General features: G+C 50.7%; 7 protein-coding genes across 7 annotated transcripts; 4 read left to right on the top strand and 3 right to left on the bottom strand.

The window, feature by feature from the left end:
* Positions 1 to 110: 110 nt before the first annotated feature.
* On the top strand, positions 111 to 1,320 carry P174DRAFT_439162 (OPI10 family protein). The gene has a single exon (XM_024826730.1). The coding sequence runs from the start codon at positions 310 to 312 to the stop codon at positions 1,033 to 1,035; it is 726 nt and encodes a 241-aa protein (XP_024685981.1). The 5' UTR covers positions 111 to 309; the 3' UTR covers positions 1,036 to 1,320.
* P174DRAFT_439161 (type 1 glutamine amidotransferase) lies at positions 1,201 to 2,614 on the bottom strand. Its single transcript, XM_024826729.1, has 3 exons — positions 1,958 to 2,614; positions 1,603 to 1,829; positions 1,201 to 1,544 (listed from the first exon to the last, which is right to left on the bottom strand). Exons 1-3 carry the CDS (start codon positions 2,196 to 2,198, stop codon positions 1,248 to 1,250), a joined length of 765 nt encoding a protein of 254 aa, XP_024685980.1. The 5' UTR covers positions 2,199 to 2,614; the 3' UTR covers positions 1,201 to 1,247.
* A 355-nt stretch (positions 2,615 to 2,969) lies between these two features.
* P174DRAFT_439160 (putative MFS multidrug transporter) lies at positions 2,970 to 5,376 on the top strand. Its single transcript, XM_024826728.1, has 2 exons — positions 2,970 to 4,978; positions 5,030 to 5,376. The coding sequence occupies exons 1-2, from the start codon at positions 3,217 to 3,219 to the stop codon at positions 5,152 to 5,154; spliced, it is 1,887 nt and encodes a 628-aa protein (XP_024685979.1). The 5' UTR covers positions 2,970 to 3,216; the 3' UTR covers positions 5,155 to 5,376.
* Positions 5,377 to 5,521: 145 nt separating this feature from the next.
* P174DRAFT_510414 (Zn(II)2Cys6 transcription factor) lies at positions 5,522 to 8,418 on the top strand. Its single transcript, XM_024831671.1, has 5 exons — positions 5,522 to 5,609; positions 5,688 to 6,718; positions 6,769 to 7,460; positions 7,519 to 7,683; positions 7,736 to 8,418. Exons 2-5 carry the CDS (start codon positions 5,858 to 5,860, stop codon positions 8,124 to 8,126), a joined length of 2,109 nt encoding a protein of 702 aa, XP_024685978.1. The 5' UTR covers positions 5,522 to 5,609; positions 5,688 to 5,857; the 3' UTR covers positions 8,127 to 8,418.
* A 233-nt stretch (positions 8,419 to 8,651) lies between these two features.
* On the top strand, positions 8,652 to 10,365 carry P174DRAFT_108911 (WD40 repeat domain-containing protein). Its single transcript, XM_024821009.1, has 2 exons — positions 8,652 to 8,993; positions 9,046 to 10,365. The coding sequence occupies exons 1-2, from the start codon at positions 8,728 to 8,730 to the stop codon at positions 10,151 to 10,153; spliced, it is 1,374 nt and encodes a 457-aa protein (XP_024685977.1). The 5' UTR covers positions 8,652 to 8,727; the 3' UTR covers positions 10,154 to 10,365.
* Positions 10,123 to 12,521, bottom strand: dbp7 (putative ATP-dependent RNA helicase). The gene has a single exon (XM_024826727.1). The coding sequence runs from the start codon at positions 12,467 to 12,469 to the stop codon at positions 10,193 to 10,195; it is 2,277 nt and encodes a 758-aa protein (XP_024685976.1). The 5' UTR covers positions 12,470 to 12,521; the 3' UTR covers positions 10,123 to 10,192.
* A 308-nt stretch (positions 12,522 to 12,829) lies between these two features.
* Positions 12,830 to 14,367, bottom strand: P174DRAFT_501965 (pantoate--beta-alanine ligase PAN6). Its single transcript, XM_024831061.1, has 2 exons — positions 14,129 to 14,367; positions 12,830 to 14,059 (listed from the first exon to the last, which is right to left on the bottom strand). Exon 2 carries the CDS (start codon positions 13,975 to 13,977, stop codon positions 13,006 to 13,008), a length of 972 nt encoding a protein of 323 aa, XP_024685975.1. The 5' UTR covers positions 13,978 to 14,059; positions 14,129 to 14,367; the 3' UTR covers positions 12,830 to 13,005.
* Positions 14,368 to 14,711: the final 344 nt, after the last annotated feature.

Below are 14,711 nucleotides of genomic sequence, written 5' to 3'. Positions count from 1 at the left end.
ACTCTGCCTTGTCATACATGCGGCACGCTAAGCCACAACCCTTATCGATAAGGGCATTTCGTCACTCGCAGTCTTTCTCGGAGGTTCCATCATCGAATGCGCCAGGGATTTCTCAATAGCTCTGGTCCCAGAGCTTAGAGCTCAATCAGAATGCCGCATATCACCCTTGAGCCGGTGGCTTGACACGGCTGTGTACCATTAATTACTATCACTTCTGATACCCTTCTACATGCCTTTCATACGTCAGCATCATACATAACCTGACCCAATACTCGTTCGCTACCGCCGTTCCCTCCCCGCCTCCCCGCCATGTTCTCCGTCATCGTCCCCGGCCGGCCCTGCCTCACAGATATCGTTGCGGTAGATGCACAGCCCAATGGCCAGGCCACCAAATTCGCCTTCACATTCCCTCTCAACCCTCCCTTCACAGAAGTCGTCGTGTTCTTCTTGCCGGGCACGGTCCTTCCGCAAGACACCGCCGCAGCAATCTACATCCAATTACCCGAATCCACCTCTTCACCCAATGGCCCACAGTTCCGGTTTCTCGGCGCGTTAGCCAACGAGAAACCCTCCGCAATCTTCAAAGTCCAAGGCGGCTCCTCACCAACACCGCCCCGCCGCTCAGAAGCCGAAGAGCAGGATGAGATGCTGGACGAAGGCACCGGCGGTGCCGCTGGTGGTGCGCCAGTGAACGGTATGGTAACGCTGGGTATTTCGATCGAGCCGGTCCAGACTGTTGCGCCGCAGGTTGCGGCGCTCGAGGCAGAGACAGCATCCTCGGGGACGTCGACGGATCTCGTGCGTCAGTCGCCGGAGCAGCGGCAGCAGAAGGGTCTTACGACGAAGGTTCTGGCGCAGCGCATTATCGGGAATGCGTTCAACTTCCTGGCGAGCTTTGCGTCGTCCGATCCGAGTAATAAGGGCCAGGAGGTTGTGTCTTTGAAAAGCTTTCAGGATTGGTGGGCGAAGTTTGAGCGAAGGGTAGATATGGATCCGACATTTCTGGAGCGTGAGGATCCTGGAGCTAGTGGGTGAATCAAGGGTAGTCACGGTTATGTGAAAAGTCTGGGGGTAACAGAGCTTCGTTTCATGGTGATCTGACCATGCAGAGCATGTTTGATCATATCCTGTGAGAAATGAAGCAATGGAATAGACCATCGGATCTGTATGCAGTGATCCAATATCAAAAAAAAATTCTATATCTTTGACATGCTCAACTTTGCGTACAGCTACTCACACCACCAGATCTATTGAATGTCTCCAAGCAAGAACTTCAGGAAAGCAACGCCAATGGCAACGCCATCATGATCCTTCCCTGCTCGACTCAGTGCATCCTCTCCTTGTTCTTTGGAGAAGATGCCTGTTGACGTCCGTAACTTGACAACCTCCGACACAATATCTTCTCTAAATTCCGGGTGACCCTGGACAGTGATAAAATGCCCGGGCCTATACATCCCCTGTATGGCGCAGCGAGGGGAAGACCCAAGTGGAACGACGTTCGGTGGGTAGTCGAATACGATGTCGCGATGCATTTGTTGGATGTGCTGTAATTGTCAATATTGTGTATATTCGCTCTCGTGGTTTTCACCAAGAATGACCTACCAGCTTATCCTTTCCGAACAACTTCTTTCCCTCCTCTGACAGATCCACGTCGCATACTGCAACCTCCCATCCTGCGTCACTTCGGCCGACTTTGGACCCGAGCGCACGTCCGATGATCTGATGCCCATAGCAGACTCCCAGAATCTTTACACGCTGATCGTCTATAGCCCGTTTTGTGTATTCGACCAACTTCAGAATCCAGGGGTCGTCGTCAAAGGAGTTGTACTCTGCAAGGATGAGTCAGAGAGGGTACAAACAAACACACACAGACTCAAATGGTCCAGTCGCACAATGGGACATTCGTGGACGTAGAACCAAGGATCACAACCAAGTGTATGAAGATGTGGCTACTTACTAGATCCGGTCAAGAGGATTGCGTCGACATCCTCTAATCTGGGGTACTCTTGTGCATATACGACATCCCAGCGGGAAATATCGAGGCCAGTCTCTGGGTCTAGTCTCTCTCGCTGCCCGAGGGCTCTCGCACTTTCTTTGAGCAGCAGCGAAAAGACGCCATGATATCCGCCGTATCTTGCATTTGAATCGGCTGGAGGGGCGTCGCATTCGAGGACCGCGATTCGCAGCGGAGAAGGCATTGTTGTTCTAGGAAAGGGGCGATTCGAATTAAAAATAGTATGCTCTGGAATCTCGGCTCAATGCTGTATAGATTTTAAGAAATGTAAAAATGCAAAAAAGATACGCTTTTCCAGGTCTATCAAGCACGGCTATGTACCTTGGAATGATGAAACGACAGATCTTTAAGCGGCGCAATGGCATTTCTTATCGGTTCCCCTCACTCCCTTATCAAATGACACTGCCTTCTCGACTGGGAAAAATGCTTGTACCCATAACTATTGTATCGATGTTTGTCATGAATTGTGCATTATTGAGTTATCCATGTCTGGACTTTGCTCATTGATATTGAGTCTATCAATCTTGCTCAAAGACAGTTGAAGCTGACATTGAGAGTACGTGCCTATCCATAGAGGGGGATAGACATTAGCCTGCCCTAAGATCGGGACAAGATCCGCCCGGACCAGTGCCATCCCAGCGATCATCTTGAACAAGAAGCACAGCCAGATAGTTCCATTTGGACTTGAGTTGCTGCGAAGACTACCGGAATTAGCGGCGGGTGCAGATGCAGATGCAATTGTATGGTCGGATGACTCATTTTGGACCAATCGGAAATCGATCAACAGTTGATTGTATAGGTTGGGGCATTCTGATTGGATTAGCGTAATAAAAAGACATAAAAGTCCCAGGGGAGGGGTAGTTAACTGGGTAAGGTAAGGTAATCTCAACACGTTGTGGCGTAAGAGTCACTTCAAATGCCTGCTTACAGATATCACAAAACTACCTTACCTGTGCATTAGCGTGTCTTGCTAGACCCATGCTTTATCGACTACCTCAGGTATAAGACTGCAAGTTCTCACTGTTGGAGGCCTGCAGCATCTTGACTCAGTGCCATGCTCAACTTTTCCATCAAGGTTCTTGAACTCGGCAGTCGGCTTATAACAAAGGCAGAAAAACTTTGATCTTCTCTACTCGTTTTGCCTCCGAAGTTCCGAACTCACTATTCTTGACATCCATTTCTCTGTACAGACTCTCCTAGAAATGACCGTCGCCCAAGGGCTGGGCGGAACACCATCGCCCCCAAAGCGAGAGCCCCTTGACATTGATGAAAACACTCCTCTGCTCAAGACAAAATCTCCACACCGACTTTTGTACTCAAATGCCGGGAGTTATTCGGCGTTAGACGAGAGCGACGATGCGGTCTCGACATCGACTGCTTCCCCAGCAGAAGATGAGGAAGCTCTTCTCAACCTCACCAGAGTCAGTTCGTTACCTCAGGGTCTTGATATCGAACCGAGCCTCGAGCATATTCCTCCTGTCCCTATCGCGCATAAAGGCGCTTACGCAGACCCGGAAAACTGCTCAGCGCGTCAAAAAGATGATTATGCCTCCCGATTTATCGGCGTATCACCCATGCGCTTCTGGCTCATTTTCTCCGGGATTCTATTGGGTTATGCGATCGGATTCTTTGACTCGACTTTAATGGCCTCTAGCCACCCCGTCATCACGTCGCACTTTCATGCCTCGAACTCTGCGTCATGGCTCTCGACCGCTTTTCTTCTGACATCGACTGCCTTCCTTCCACTTTTTGGGCGCATCTCGGACACGTTCGGCCGAAAGCCGGTCTATCTCTTTGCCATTTCTGTTTTCTTCGTGACCACAGCATGGTGTGCAGCCGCGCAAAGTATTGGAAGTTTCATCGCTGCCCGTGCTGTCTGTGGCCTTGGAGCTGGTGGTGTTTTCTCTATGGGGATGATCTTGTCTAGCGACCTTGTACGTATCGAGTATCGAGGGTTGTACCAGTCCTATATCAATCTCGCCCTTGGAATTGGAGGCTGCCTTGGGCTTGCCTTTGGTGGCTTCCTGTGTGATCATGTGGGATGGAGAGGTGCGTTCTTTGTGCAGCTGCCGTTCATCTTCGTTTACTTCATTGTCGCAGCTTGGACAACTCCAGCAGACCTGGGCCTGAAGAGAGCAAAAGTGGGTCGGATGAGCGTGTCTCAATTGATCAGAAGTATCGACTTGACAGGGTCCTTCATACTTGTGGTCACAGTGACTGCTTTGATCATGGGTCTCAACCTAGGCGGTAATGTGTTCGCATGGACTCACCCCCTCGTTATCTCATCGCTAGCCTTATCAATTGTTCTAGCCGTGGTCTTTGTGCGATATGAACGGAACGTTGAACGGGCTGTGATGCCAATATCACTCCTGTCAAAGCAACCTCGTGCCAGCCTCATTTTTGGAAATTTCTTCGGATCAATCTCGATCAACACTATGATTTTCAATGCTCCGCTGTATTTCCAGGCGGTAAAATTGGCAAGTCCTACCGATTCTGGTCTCAAATTGGTCGCTGCTACTCTCGCTGTCACAGTTTCTAGCGTGTCGACCGGTTTCTTGATCACTTGGACCAAGCGTCTCAAGCCGACAATGCTCATTGGCGGCCTCTTCCTCTTGATCGGAGGCTGTGCTGCGGCTTTGGTTGGTAAAGACACTCCTGATTTAGTCGCAATGATCTGTGTCTCTCTGTCCAGTCTCGGCCAGGGCTTCTCCTTTCCCACACTCATGGTATCCGTACTGGCTACAAGCGCCCAGGAAGAGCAGGCTGTGGCTACGACAACTCTGGGCCTTTTTAGGAACCTGGGATCAGTTATGGGTGTCGCGACGAGCAGCTGGATATTCCAGAATACACTTGTGTATCAGCTCGACGAACTGGTGACCGGTCCCGACAAAGAAAGCGTCATTCTTCTCGTCCGCAAATCGGTTCAAGCTATTGCTAACCTGGATCCAATGCATCAGCAGCAAGGTTAGTGTTTTCAACAGCACATGTGAGACACCCCTACTAATTGTAACCCAGTTATTGAGGCATATGCTGCAGCTCTCCGTGTGACCTTCTTTTCCGCAGCCATCTGGGGAGCGATCATGTTCATGATGCACATTCGTATTCGCTTGCCTAGGTTAGGGAGCAAGGCCTCCTCCTAGTCAGCGGCGAGCCTGTTAGAGCTTCGCTTGGTCTTTTCAAAGACTTGTAAGTATTCTCTTATTCTTTATATACAAAATATGGCTTTCCCAGGAAGTCCCGACGCAATGGGGGAAGAAATATGTGCATGACGCGCCCATATAAAATGGTAAATGGATTGCATTCGAGCATAAATTGTTCAACCCGTAAAGTATCAATGGCAATTAACTACGGTGAATGATCGCATCTCAGTGATAGACTCATTCCAGTCTGTAGCTTAGAACTTCGTAGTTCGTGGTAGTCCGAATCAGATAAGCCTTCGGGATCAACTTGGGGTAAAGCAAGTGGCCCCCATGGTTTAGTCACCAAATCTCACATTCCCCCGCAAATCTTCGCTTCGTCACCTTCGTCCAGGAGCAGCACTGTGTACGGATTCGCTCTACACAAATTGCTCAGTGATTTTTCTGCTCTGTATTCTGTAAGACAAGATCCCGGAGGATTAGACTGCCATGATTCCGATGGTGATTATCACAAGCTAACAGTTTTGCGGCATTAGACTCCGCGACTGCTCGACGTTGGAGACTCCAACCCAGTGGCTACAACGCAATGGTCCAGGTATGGATCCTATGGAGGTGATATATAAGGTCTCTGATTCTCGTTCTCGTGTGCTCGGGGACGGTTCCTGGTCAGTGAAGGAAGTGCTCGAACGACTTAGCACGACTTGACATGGCTTCTGTCGGCAACACTGCCTTTCCACAGTCGAAGCGGAACATTTCGATTGATCCACGCTCTCGGGAGGGGAATGCGGACAGTGATAACATTGACTCAAACACGGCTGACCCCGAACCACTGTCCGGTCAAGCGCCCCAAGACGATGCGCCAGATACCAGCCTTTTCGAGGAGAGTGAGGTGCCAACATCGACGAATTCACCGGCAAGCACACCACGTGTATTGAGCAAAAGACGGAAAAGGATTGTCAGCGGCAAACCAAAGCGTGTCCGTACGGGCTGTCTGACCTGTCGCGAACGCCATCTGAAATGCGACGAGACTTCGCACCGGTGTCAAAATTGTCGCAAATCTGGGAGGATATGCAGACGTGGCGTTCGCTTAAATTTTATCGATACACAGACCGTGGCGCCTCCACACTGTATCCCGCATCCTCCTGGTGCATCTGTCACTTTCCGGGATGAATCCAGAGTTATCGCGTCGGAGTATGTGGGTGGAGCCGAGAGATATCCCCCTCCGGGAATGGAGCCTCCTTTAGAATTGGCTTTGCCGTCAGAGTATCCCTCTCTGATAAGCCCTCCAATACCTCTGTCTTCTATGGACAGCATGTCTTCGCTTTTTGGAATCACTCAGGTTTCATTGCCTGACCAAAGCGGTAACTTCAACGGTCATGCGCTCTCGGCGGATTATTCAGTCTTTCCTGATCAGAGTGCTTCATACGCCCCATTCAAGTCAGCGAAGGTTGGAGCAAAGGACTCGAATGGCCGTGTATATCTCAACGACCCCGAAGACATCTTGTTGTTGCGGGTCTTCGTCGAGGAGGTGGGGCTATGGATGGATTCTATGGATGCAGTCAAGCATGTAAGGACTCCTATTGTGAATCATCTCTTTCTTGCGTCTGACTTGACCAGTTCACCGAAATACTGCCATTTCACGCATTGGAGGAGCCGATGCTTCTGAAAGCGTTTATGGCATGCGGCGCTCGACATCTGTACCTGGTCAATCCTGCGTACGGCGAAGAGAAGGCGACGTACTTTCATGACATAGCTTCCCGGGACCTACTCCACTCCTTGCAAGATCCGGATCGGGACTCTGCATTGTGTGCTACAACCGCTGTCGTTCTCAATGTGTTCGAATTAATGAGCTCGCGCTCGATTCAAGACATGAACCATATTGCAGGGGCAAGAGCACTCATTAAGGAATGTCACTGGGATGCAAGATCCCCAGGCTTGGGCGGCGCCTGCTTCTGGCTCAATGTTGGCATGGAGCTGCTCATTTGTATGCGCTACAATTGGGCCTTGGCCTGGGATCCTGATACCTGGGGTGTAAAGATGACTATGGACCCAGCGGAGCCCAACATCGCGGGCAACGAAGAAACGTGGACTCATCGTATGGTTTATATCTGTGCCAAAGTCGCAAATTTCCGGTCCTCTGTATCTCATTCTCAGGCCTCGAATAGTTCGCCAAATAACTTCCAGGAGGAGTGGAATACATACAACGATTGGTGTGATCAGTGGGCGAAAGCTGCACCACGATCCATGATGCCTGTCGGCTATCTTCATCCGTGGCAAACCAGGTCCAAATCACAATTTCCTGAGATCTGGTAGGTTTACTGGGTTTTATTGCTCTACAGGGCATATTCACTAACTCGTTTTCAAAAGGTTGATCAAGCGATCCGCTATAGTCGCTCGATTATTTTACCATGTGTCACGGTTGATGCTCGCCAGACTTCGTCTCTCGCAATCTGACTTCAGCCCTGAAATGGAGCACATGCAGCAGCTTCATGCGCATGATATCTGTGGCATTGTGGCGCACGTCAAAGATCGGTATGGACTCATCCCGAGTAATTGAGAACTACTCTTGACTGACTATGAGCAGTGGCCTTGCTGGCTTGTCCATCCAGTTTCTAGCTGTTGCGGCGGAGTGTTTGGTGACAAAGGAGGCACAAGAAGAAGTGATCAAGATACTGGACAGGATCGTCGAGGAGACCGGCCGGCGCGCTGATCATATCCGGAATGACCTCCAGCAAGCTTGGGGTTGGCAAATTCCTCATCAGCAAGAAGTTTCATCTGTTTCCACCGAGACCATCTCACTAGTTGATGGTCACAACCCTTTGCATGCACCCGATACGGCCGACTTACGATGTCCACCCGGTGCCATCAATCCGATTATGGCTTATGCCGATTTCTCAATGGAAAATCACCCTTACCAGGAATACTATGTTGCGCCTCATCATCCTATACATGATTTCTCGTACGATCTGTTCTGATTTAGATACGTCGATTGACCGGACGGAGTTTTGGTTTTTCTTTCTGGAGGTTTATCTCGATTCAGGCACTGGGCGTTTCTCACGTTGATACCACAAGGATTTCTCCACGATTTCTGACTTTGATGTGCTTTTCTCCGTGCTGGTACAATTAATGGTCTTCTCAAGATGTGGTCGATGTCATGATGTATATATTTTGCTTGTTGTACAACTAGCGTTCTGGAGGTGTATATTTGCGGCTTCATGTTCTTCAATATGCCCTGTATAGACGAGATAAACAAAATGCTTTCCTAACTCTTCCTCTTCATTGATGAGAGCATTCGACAATTGCCCTTTCATAATACAGACTTTATCTAGCTAATCTTCTTCTCAATGGTCCTCCTAATCATTCGTAATGCCTGCCACTGCAGTCTTCTCCGTTCCCTCTGAGCGTTGTGTGGATGATGAGAGAGTGCCAAGACTTGGCTCTTCCGTTGAACTGCGCATCTCTGTTTCTTTCTCCATCAACGCAAGCGTGCAGTAAGGATAGAGAGCATCAAATTCACGAAGATCTTGGCCCGAATCATTTGACTTGATACATACTTCTGTCCATTCCAACGAACAAATGAGCGAGCCTAGCGAGTTCGCTAGCCAGGTGGCCCGCTCTCAAGCAACACCTATCTATATCCTTCGCGGACATGCAGCCCCAATCCATGCGCTGCATCTGTTCAACCAGAATTTGCGGCTAATCTCAGCCGACGCGGATGGATGGGTAATTGTCTGGGACTTGGTGATGAAACGTCCAGTGGCGGCATGGAAAGCGCACGAAGGGGCAATTCTTGAAGTCAAGGGTTTTACTTCCGCTGCGAGAGCAGAAACAGACGTATATACGTATGCTTGCGCTTACTTCCGGTATCAGACAATTGCTAACTAGATTGCTCAGACACGGAAGAGACCATAAACTGCGGGTGTGGAGATTCCGCCGCCAGGACGAAGAAGTCCTTCAGAAAACTCTGCCCGTCGATATCGGCGAGGGACCTCAGGCAAACACCGCCAGCCAGCCCTGGCTCATGCATTCTCTTCCTGTGAACGCGCTGAACTTCTGTGCATTCTCGCTGCTTTTTCTAAGAGAGAGCTTGTGTGCGGAGAACAGTCGAGGTGCCAATGCGACGGAAGAATCCGCAGATGCTACGCCGCAGGAGGCGCCGCGGTCGCCCGCGCTGATAGCCGTTCCTAACGCCCTGAACTCAGGCGCTATTGATCTGTTCCATCTTCCGCTCGAGAGGCGAGTGTGTACCATTCCTGCGGATACGACTACGGATACCGGAATGGTCATGGCTGCTCATTTGTTCACGGGACTGCCTGGGGATCTATATGTTGCATCGGCGTATGAAGACGGGCATGTCATGCTTTTTGCCCGCCGTGGGCTTGTTAAAGAACAAGATATCTTACAGGGGACTACCGCTTCCTGGAAGTGGGAGAAGCTCTATGCCTGTCGACCTCATAGCCAACCGGTCTTGTCTCTTGACGTCTTCCCTCAGGGGAATTATTTCCTTTCCTCGTCTGCTGACGCGTTGCTGGTGAAGCATCCTATTCCGCGCTTGGGTGAGCGTAGTCACCCATCGACCAATCGACCGGAGGAGGCAGTTTTGAAGACAGTTAATACAAAACATGCCGGCCAGCAGGGTATCCGCATCAGATCTGATGGAAAGATCTTTGCGACGGCGGGTTGGGATAGTAGAATTCGAGTGTACTCGTGCAAGACCATGAAGGAACTCGCAGTGTTGAAATGGCACAAAGAGGGATGTTATACGATTGGGTTCGCGGAGGTCCCTACTGTAGCGAAATCAGATTTTTCGCCGACGGAGGACTCAAGCGCCGAAGGAGTCGAAAACGATTCGCACGCCAGCCATCAACAGGTCACAACACGAGGGGAGAATGCCTATACCCTCGCAGCTATGCAGCATCAGAGATACAAAAAGGTGCAAACCACCCACTGGTTGGCTGCTGGGTCAAAAGATGGTAAGATTTCATTATGGGATATCTACTGAAATGAGTCACCGCTCTTCTATATACAGCCGAAGCACAGACTAGGCAAGGTTGAACTCGTTTGCACCAGCCATGTGTTCTTTCATCTTAGCCCTCATCTTCTGGGCCGCCGTCGCCGTGTTGTTGGCAGACGGTATATCATCAGCAAGATCTGCACCACCAGCCTTCCTCTTCTTTCCTGCGGCTGAATTCCTCTCAGACTTGAAGTCCTTCTTCGTCTCCTCCTTTCCTTGTCGTAAACCGGGTACATTGATTTTACTGGGACGGTCACGCAGCGCAAATGCCTTGGCGAGATGGCCCAGGTGGAGCTCTTTGATGTTGAACATGCTCCGTTCGGCTGCGATGTGGGTGGCATACGCACGGATGTGCGATTGGAAGGCTCTCCGAGCCATCTCGAGATATTCCGGGTTCTCCAGCGCCCACCGTTCAACCTCGCACTGCCAATCCGTCGCTTTCGTCTCCCAGTCCTTGTTTCCGCTTTCCACATTGCCGCCAAATCCGCGCTTGAGAATATCGTTGGCATCCGTGCGAGTAAGCGCCTTTCCGCCGTCGCGATAGCCCCTCTTGAGAACTTCGACATAATTCTCCTCGCATCCAGGCTGAAGGAAGATTAGTGCCCGACCATCACGGCCTACACGAGCTGTACGTCCAATTCTGTGCAAGTGGTCTTCCGCGCTGAATGCTGGATCGTACTCCACAACCAGATCGACATTTGGCAGATCCAAACCACGAGAGGCCACATCAGTACAGATCAGGACAGATGCTTCCTTATTCTTCGTAAACGCTCCAAGAGTAGAAGTTCGGACGTTCTGAGGTAGGGAACCGTGGAGTCGGAACAAAGTCACCGGATTTGACGGATTCGAAAAGGCTGTGGCAGGTGCTATGGTACCATGAGGCGACGATGGAGGTTTATCTTCTGCTTTCTCTGTACCGCTAGGCTCGTCGCCATCCTTCTTCGCTTGTTTCCGTGTAAATATTTCAAAGTGGAAGTCGACTGAGTCAGCACAGGAGACAAAAATGATAGCCTTCATGACTGATCCCTTCCTCATAAAAGTGCGTTTGAAGAAAGCGGTCAGCGTGACCAGGCGCAGCTTTGCCGCAACGACAGCGTACGATTGTTTGAGCTGAGCGGGCACGCGATAGGCGGATTCTTCCTCTTTGCTCCTCCTGGCTTTCTCATCCTCGTCCTCTGGGTCCGCTCTGATGTGGACTGCATCTTTCAAGCTGATTTCACCAAGCTTCTGTACGCTCATTTTTAGCGTAGCTGAACAAAGAATTGTCGTTCTCCGCGTAGGAACCCCAGGTATGCGACTGGGACGCTGCCGCGCATCGAGTTTCTTCACTATCCCCTGAATCTCCTCCTCAAAACCCAGCTCCATCAATCGGTCACCTTCGTCAAGCACTAACCATCGCACATTGCTTACATCCAATGCCTGCGTATTATCCAGATGATCCGCCAGTCGTCCAGGCGTAGCTACAAGGATATTGAGCCCTTTCCGTAGTCTAGCCTTCTCTGACTTCTTCTTCTCACCACCAATGACAGTCCCCGCCACAATCCAATGCGCACAGCGCAGCAAATTCTCCAGCACAACAGAGATCTGCTTGCACAGCTCACGAGTAGGGGCCAAAACGATAGCAAACAAGCCGCTGTCGCGGTGTACGATAGGCTGGCCCTTTGCGTCCGTCTGCTCGCCAGGCTTCGAGAGAGCCATGATCCTCTGCACCAAGGGAAGAAGATACGCCAGCGTCTTTCCAGATCCAGTCTCCGCTTGGATAAAAGCATCGCCCTCTTCCTTCAGAAGCTGTGAGATAGACGCCTTCTGAATAGCCGTCGGAGCCTTCAGCTCCAGTTTCGTAAGAAGATGCGCGGCCAGATTCGGCGACAGCCCCAGATTCGTAAATGTATCTAGTCCATCGATGAGCGGCGCGTTCGTCGGTTTAGCGTCCTCCACGTGCCCTTCTTCCTTCACTTCTTCGGCTTTCTGTGGTTCCGGGTTTTTCGAGAACAACGACGAAATGAATTGGCGGGGTTGGTTGGAATGCGGATGCGCGTGCGACTGTTGCTTCCCGCTATCGCCTCCATCTGTCCTCTGTCTCTTGGTCGGCCGCGACGACGGTACTTCGATTCTATTGGGGTTACGCGGGGCTCTGGGTGCACTGTCTTCGTCGCCGGCTTGCCTGGGGCCTTTGGCATGGTGCTTGGCGATTTTCTTTGCGCTGAGCCGGTCCCGCCATGTTCCGCCCTTGAGCTTCGTTTCTGGCTGGATGATGTTATTATCACCGAGGGAGAAGTTCAGGAGCAAACCGTCGTCCGCCATGAGGAGATTTGTTGGGCTGGAATGCACGGCCGTTTGTTATCAGTCATTGCCGTTCTTGCTTTGGATATGCGGGAAAAGACTTTACTGCGCAGGGAAATTTTCTCGGGCCGATTTGCTCCCGAGCCCTCACAGGCTGCCCTAGTTTCCTGTTTTGGCACCACGTTTTGTTCGATGATGCTCACGTTGCTGTCTACTTGTACATAGATTATATAATGGCAGGTAGATCGGAATACTCAGCGTCTAATTTCGTAAAATAATGGGCTGGAGTTTCCGATTTCTGATTGTGTGCATGTAATTGAGGGCGATGTCCTTAAGCAGTCTAGCTTGGCTGGATATGCGATCAATAGGAATAGCCTTTTGAGCTTCAGATGCAAACGTTTCTTTGGCTGAATATGTGCTAAATTTTTGCGTAATACAAGACCTGCCCCTGCCGCCGGGGCATATGCAAACACTATTCCAACCCCCGATAAGTGATGTAAGAAGGGCACCCAATATGGTCGCATCAAAGGTATGACTCGATGGATGTTGGTGAACGGTCAAACCCGGGGTGTCAAGATCAGATTGTCAATCAGCCGTACAGGTACCTTCCCATCACCAAGTCCACAATCTTCACCGGGATTTGACGCCTCTAGAGGAGCCATTTTGATTGCACCACTCAAGATGGCACCTCTCGAGCGATCAACAACCTCCAATTCATCCAAAGTATCAGGATCCGCGAGGGAGATATAGTCAACCTCGTAAAGCGCCCTTTCTGCGGGCTTCAAAGCCTGCTGCTCGCCGAGCACCTTCCGTGTCATGCGATTGGCGGCATCCAAAATCTCGTTTCGGTTGTTTTTGCCAGACAGGTATGCGTCTTCAGCTGCTTTCAAGGCGTTGAAGAGAACAAGACCAACGGCACGTCGTCTGGAACCCAGGTAAACATTTCTCGAACTCATTGCTAGTCCATCACTTTCGCGAACTGTAGCACCAATTTTGATCTCCGTCGGGATATGGAAGTCTTTCACCATCCGCTTGATCACAACTGTTTGTTGAACGTCTTTCTGCCCAAAGTATGCGCGGTCGGCGCAGACAATATTGAAGAGCTTCATGCAAACTGTGGCAACTCCGCGAAAGAAGACGGGACGGGAAGCACCTTCGAGCTTCTTTGAAATGGGTGTGATTGTGACAAACGAACCATCACCGTCTACCTCGGATGATGGCGGCAATGTAGGATACATGACCTTAGACGTAGGCGCTAGGATAGCCGTGACACGGCCATATTTCTCACCCTGGCGAGACAATTCTTCGTTCAATTGTTCAATTTTCGCCACGTCACTGTCCCACGTACGAGGGTAGCTCGCTAGATCTTCATTGACTCCGAATTGAGTTGGGTTAACGTAGATACTGACAAAGACGTCGGTGTTATCCGCCGCTGCCTGTCGCATCAACGAGAGATGACCTTCGTGCAGAGCTCCCATTGTGGGAACGAGGCCTACAGTCCTGTTCGACAGCAGCAGTTGTCGGCGCATCTTTCGGAGGGGGCTACATCGCGGAACACCTCGAACGAGTGCTGGCGAGAAGCCATTGTGGAATTGAACAACGACGTTGTAGCTATCAAAGACAGGCAGAAGTCAGAAAGTGCACCACGTTTCTCCGGTCACAGAGACAAGGGAGTCATACTCGAAAAAGCTCTCAGCCAACGCGACATGGCTGCGCCGTATTTATGATGGTCAGTGGATCAAGGACTCCAGGGTTGTGCAGTAGGGCGAATCCCGCTGTGGAGCAGCAACGACGGCTCAGGCACCACTAAACAGCCTGACGTTCATATAACGAAGCTTCCAAAGTGGGATGAGGCCATTGACAAGCACAGTCATGCTCTCTGATTGCTTGAATGCCTGCTGTGTTCGATGGTCGTGCTGGTGGCTGCTGCGTTGACCTCATCCTTTGGAGCCTTATTAGCTCTTTTTTCCCTGTCGCTTACCCTATCGGGCTTAGTGTTGTGTATTGCGGACCCGTACAGCGTACTCCGTACCTTACCGGAAGGTAATAATGGCATGACATATATCACATGACTAATATCCGAGGTATTCTGGGGAAAGTAACCCAAGAGTCTGAGAGTCCAGCGGAAGATCTGCGGCTTTTGTTGGGAAGACGGAGAGCTGGCAGGGATATAACTATCCAGGCTTGGTCATGGCTCTGGATGCTTGTTGTCAATCAACTGACGGACGACGACTTATCTGACCTCCTGCGTCCTCTCGTTCCC

This window comes from Aspergillus novofumigatus (genome assembly GCF_002847465.1).
Source record: "Aspergillus novofumigatus IBT 16806 chromosome Unknown P174scaffold_2, whole genome shotgun sequence".
Lineage (NCBI taxonomy): Eukaryota > Fungi > Ascomycota > Eurotiomycetes > Eurotiales > Aspergillaceae > Aspergillus > Aspergillus novofumigatus.
The sequence above is the reverse complement of the archived record's forward strand: the minus strand, read 5'-3'. Positions and strand labels throughout refer to the sequence as shown.

Coding starts and splice junctions, on each gene's coding strand:
- P174DRAFT_510414 (XM_024831671.1), top strand. CDS start 5,858: ATGGCTTCTGTCGGCAACACTGCCTTTCCACAGTCGAAGCGGAACATT. Junction 6,719..6,768: donor CTATGGATGCAGTCAAGCAT/GTAAGGACTCCT, acceptor TGACTTGACCAG/TTCACCGAAATACTGCCATT. Junction 7,684..7,735: donor GTGGCGCACGTCAAAGATCG/GTATGGACTCAT, acceptor GACTATGAGCAG/TGGCCTTGCTGGCTTGTCCA.
- P174DRAFT_439162 (XM_024826730.1), top strand. CDS start 310: ATGTTCTCCGTCATCGTCCCCGGCCGGCCCTGCCTCACAGATATCGTT.
- dbp7 (XM_024826727.1), bottom strand. CDS start 12,469: ATGGCGGACGACGGTTTGCTCCTGAACTTCTCCCTCGGTGATAATAAC.
- P174DRAFT_439160 (XM_024826728.1), top strand. CDS start 3,217: ATGACCGTCGCCCAAGGGCTGGGCGGAACACCATCGCCCCCAAAGCGA. Junction 4,979..5,029: donor TCCAATGCATCAGCAGCAAG/GTTAGTGTTTTC, acceptor ATTGTAACCCAG/TTATTGAGGCATATGCTGCA.
- P174DRAFT_501965 (XM_024831061.1), bottom strand. CDS start 13,977: ATGCGCCGACAACTGCTGCTGTCGAACAGGACTGTAGGCCTCGTTCCC.
- P174DRAFT_439161 (XM_024826729.1), bottom strand. CDS start 2,198: ATGCCTTCTCCGCTGCGAATCGCGGTCCTCGAATGCGACGCCCCTCCA. Junction 1,830..1,957: donor AATCCTCTTGACCGGATCTA/GTAAGTAGCCAC, acceptor TCATCCTTGCAG/AGTACAACTCCTTTGACGAC. Junction 1,545..1,602: donor TGTTCGGAAAGGATAAGCTG/GTAGGTCATTCT, acceptor TGACAATTACAG/CACATCCAACAAATGCATCG.
- P174DRAFT_108911 (XM_024821009.1), top strand. CDS start 8,728: ATGAGCGAGCCTAGCGAGTTCGCTAGCCAGGTGGCCCGCTCTCAAGCA. Junction 8,994..9,045: donor GCAGAAACAGACGTATATAC/GTATGCTTGCGC, acceptor TAGATTGCTCAG/ACACGGAAGAGACCATAAAC.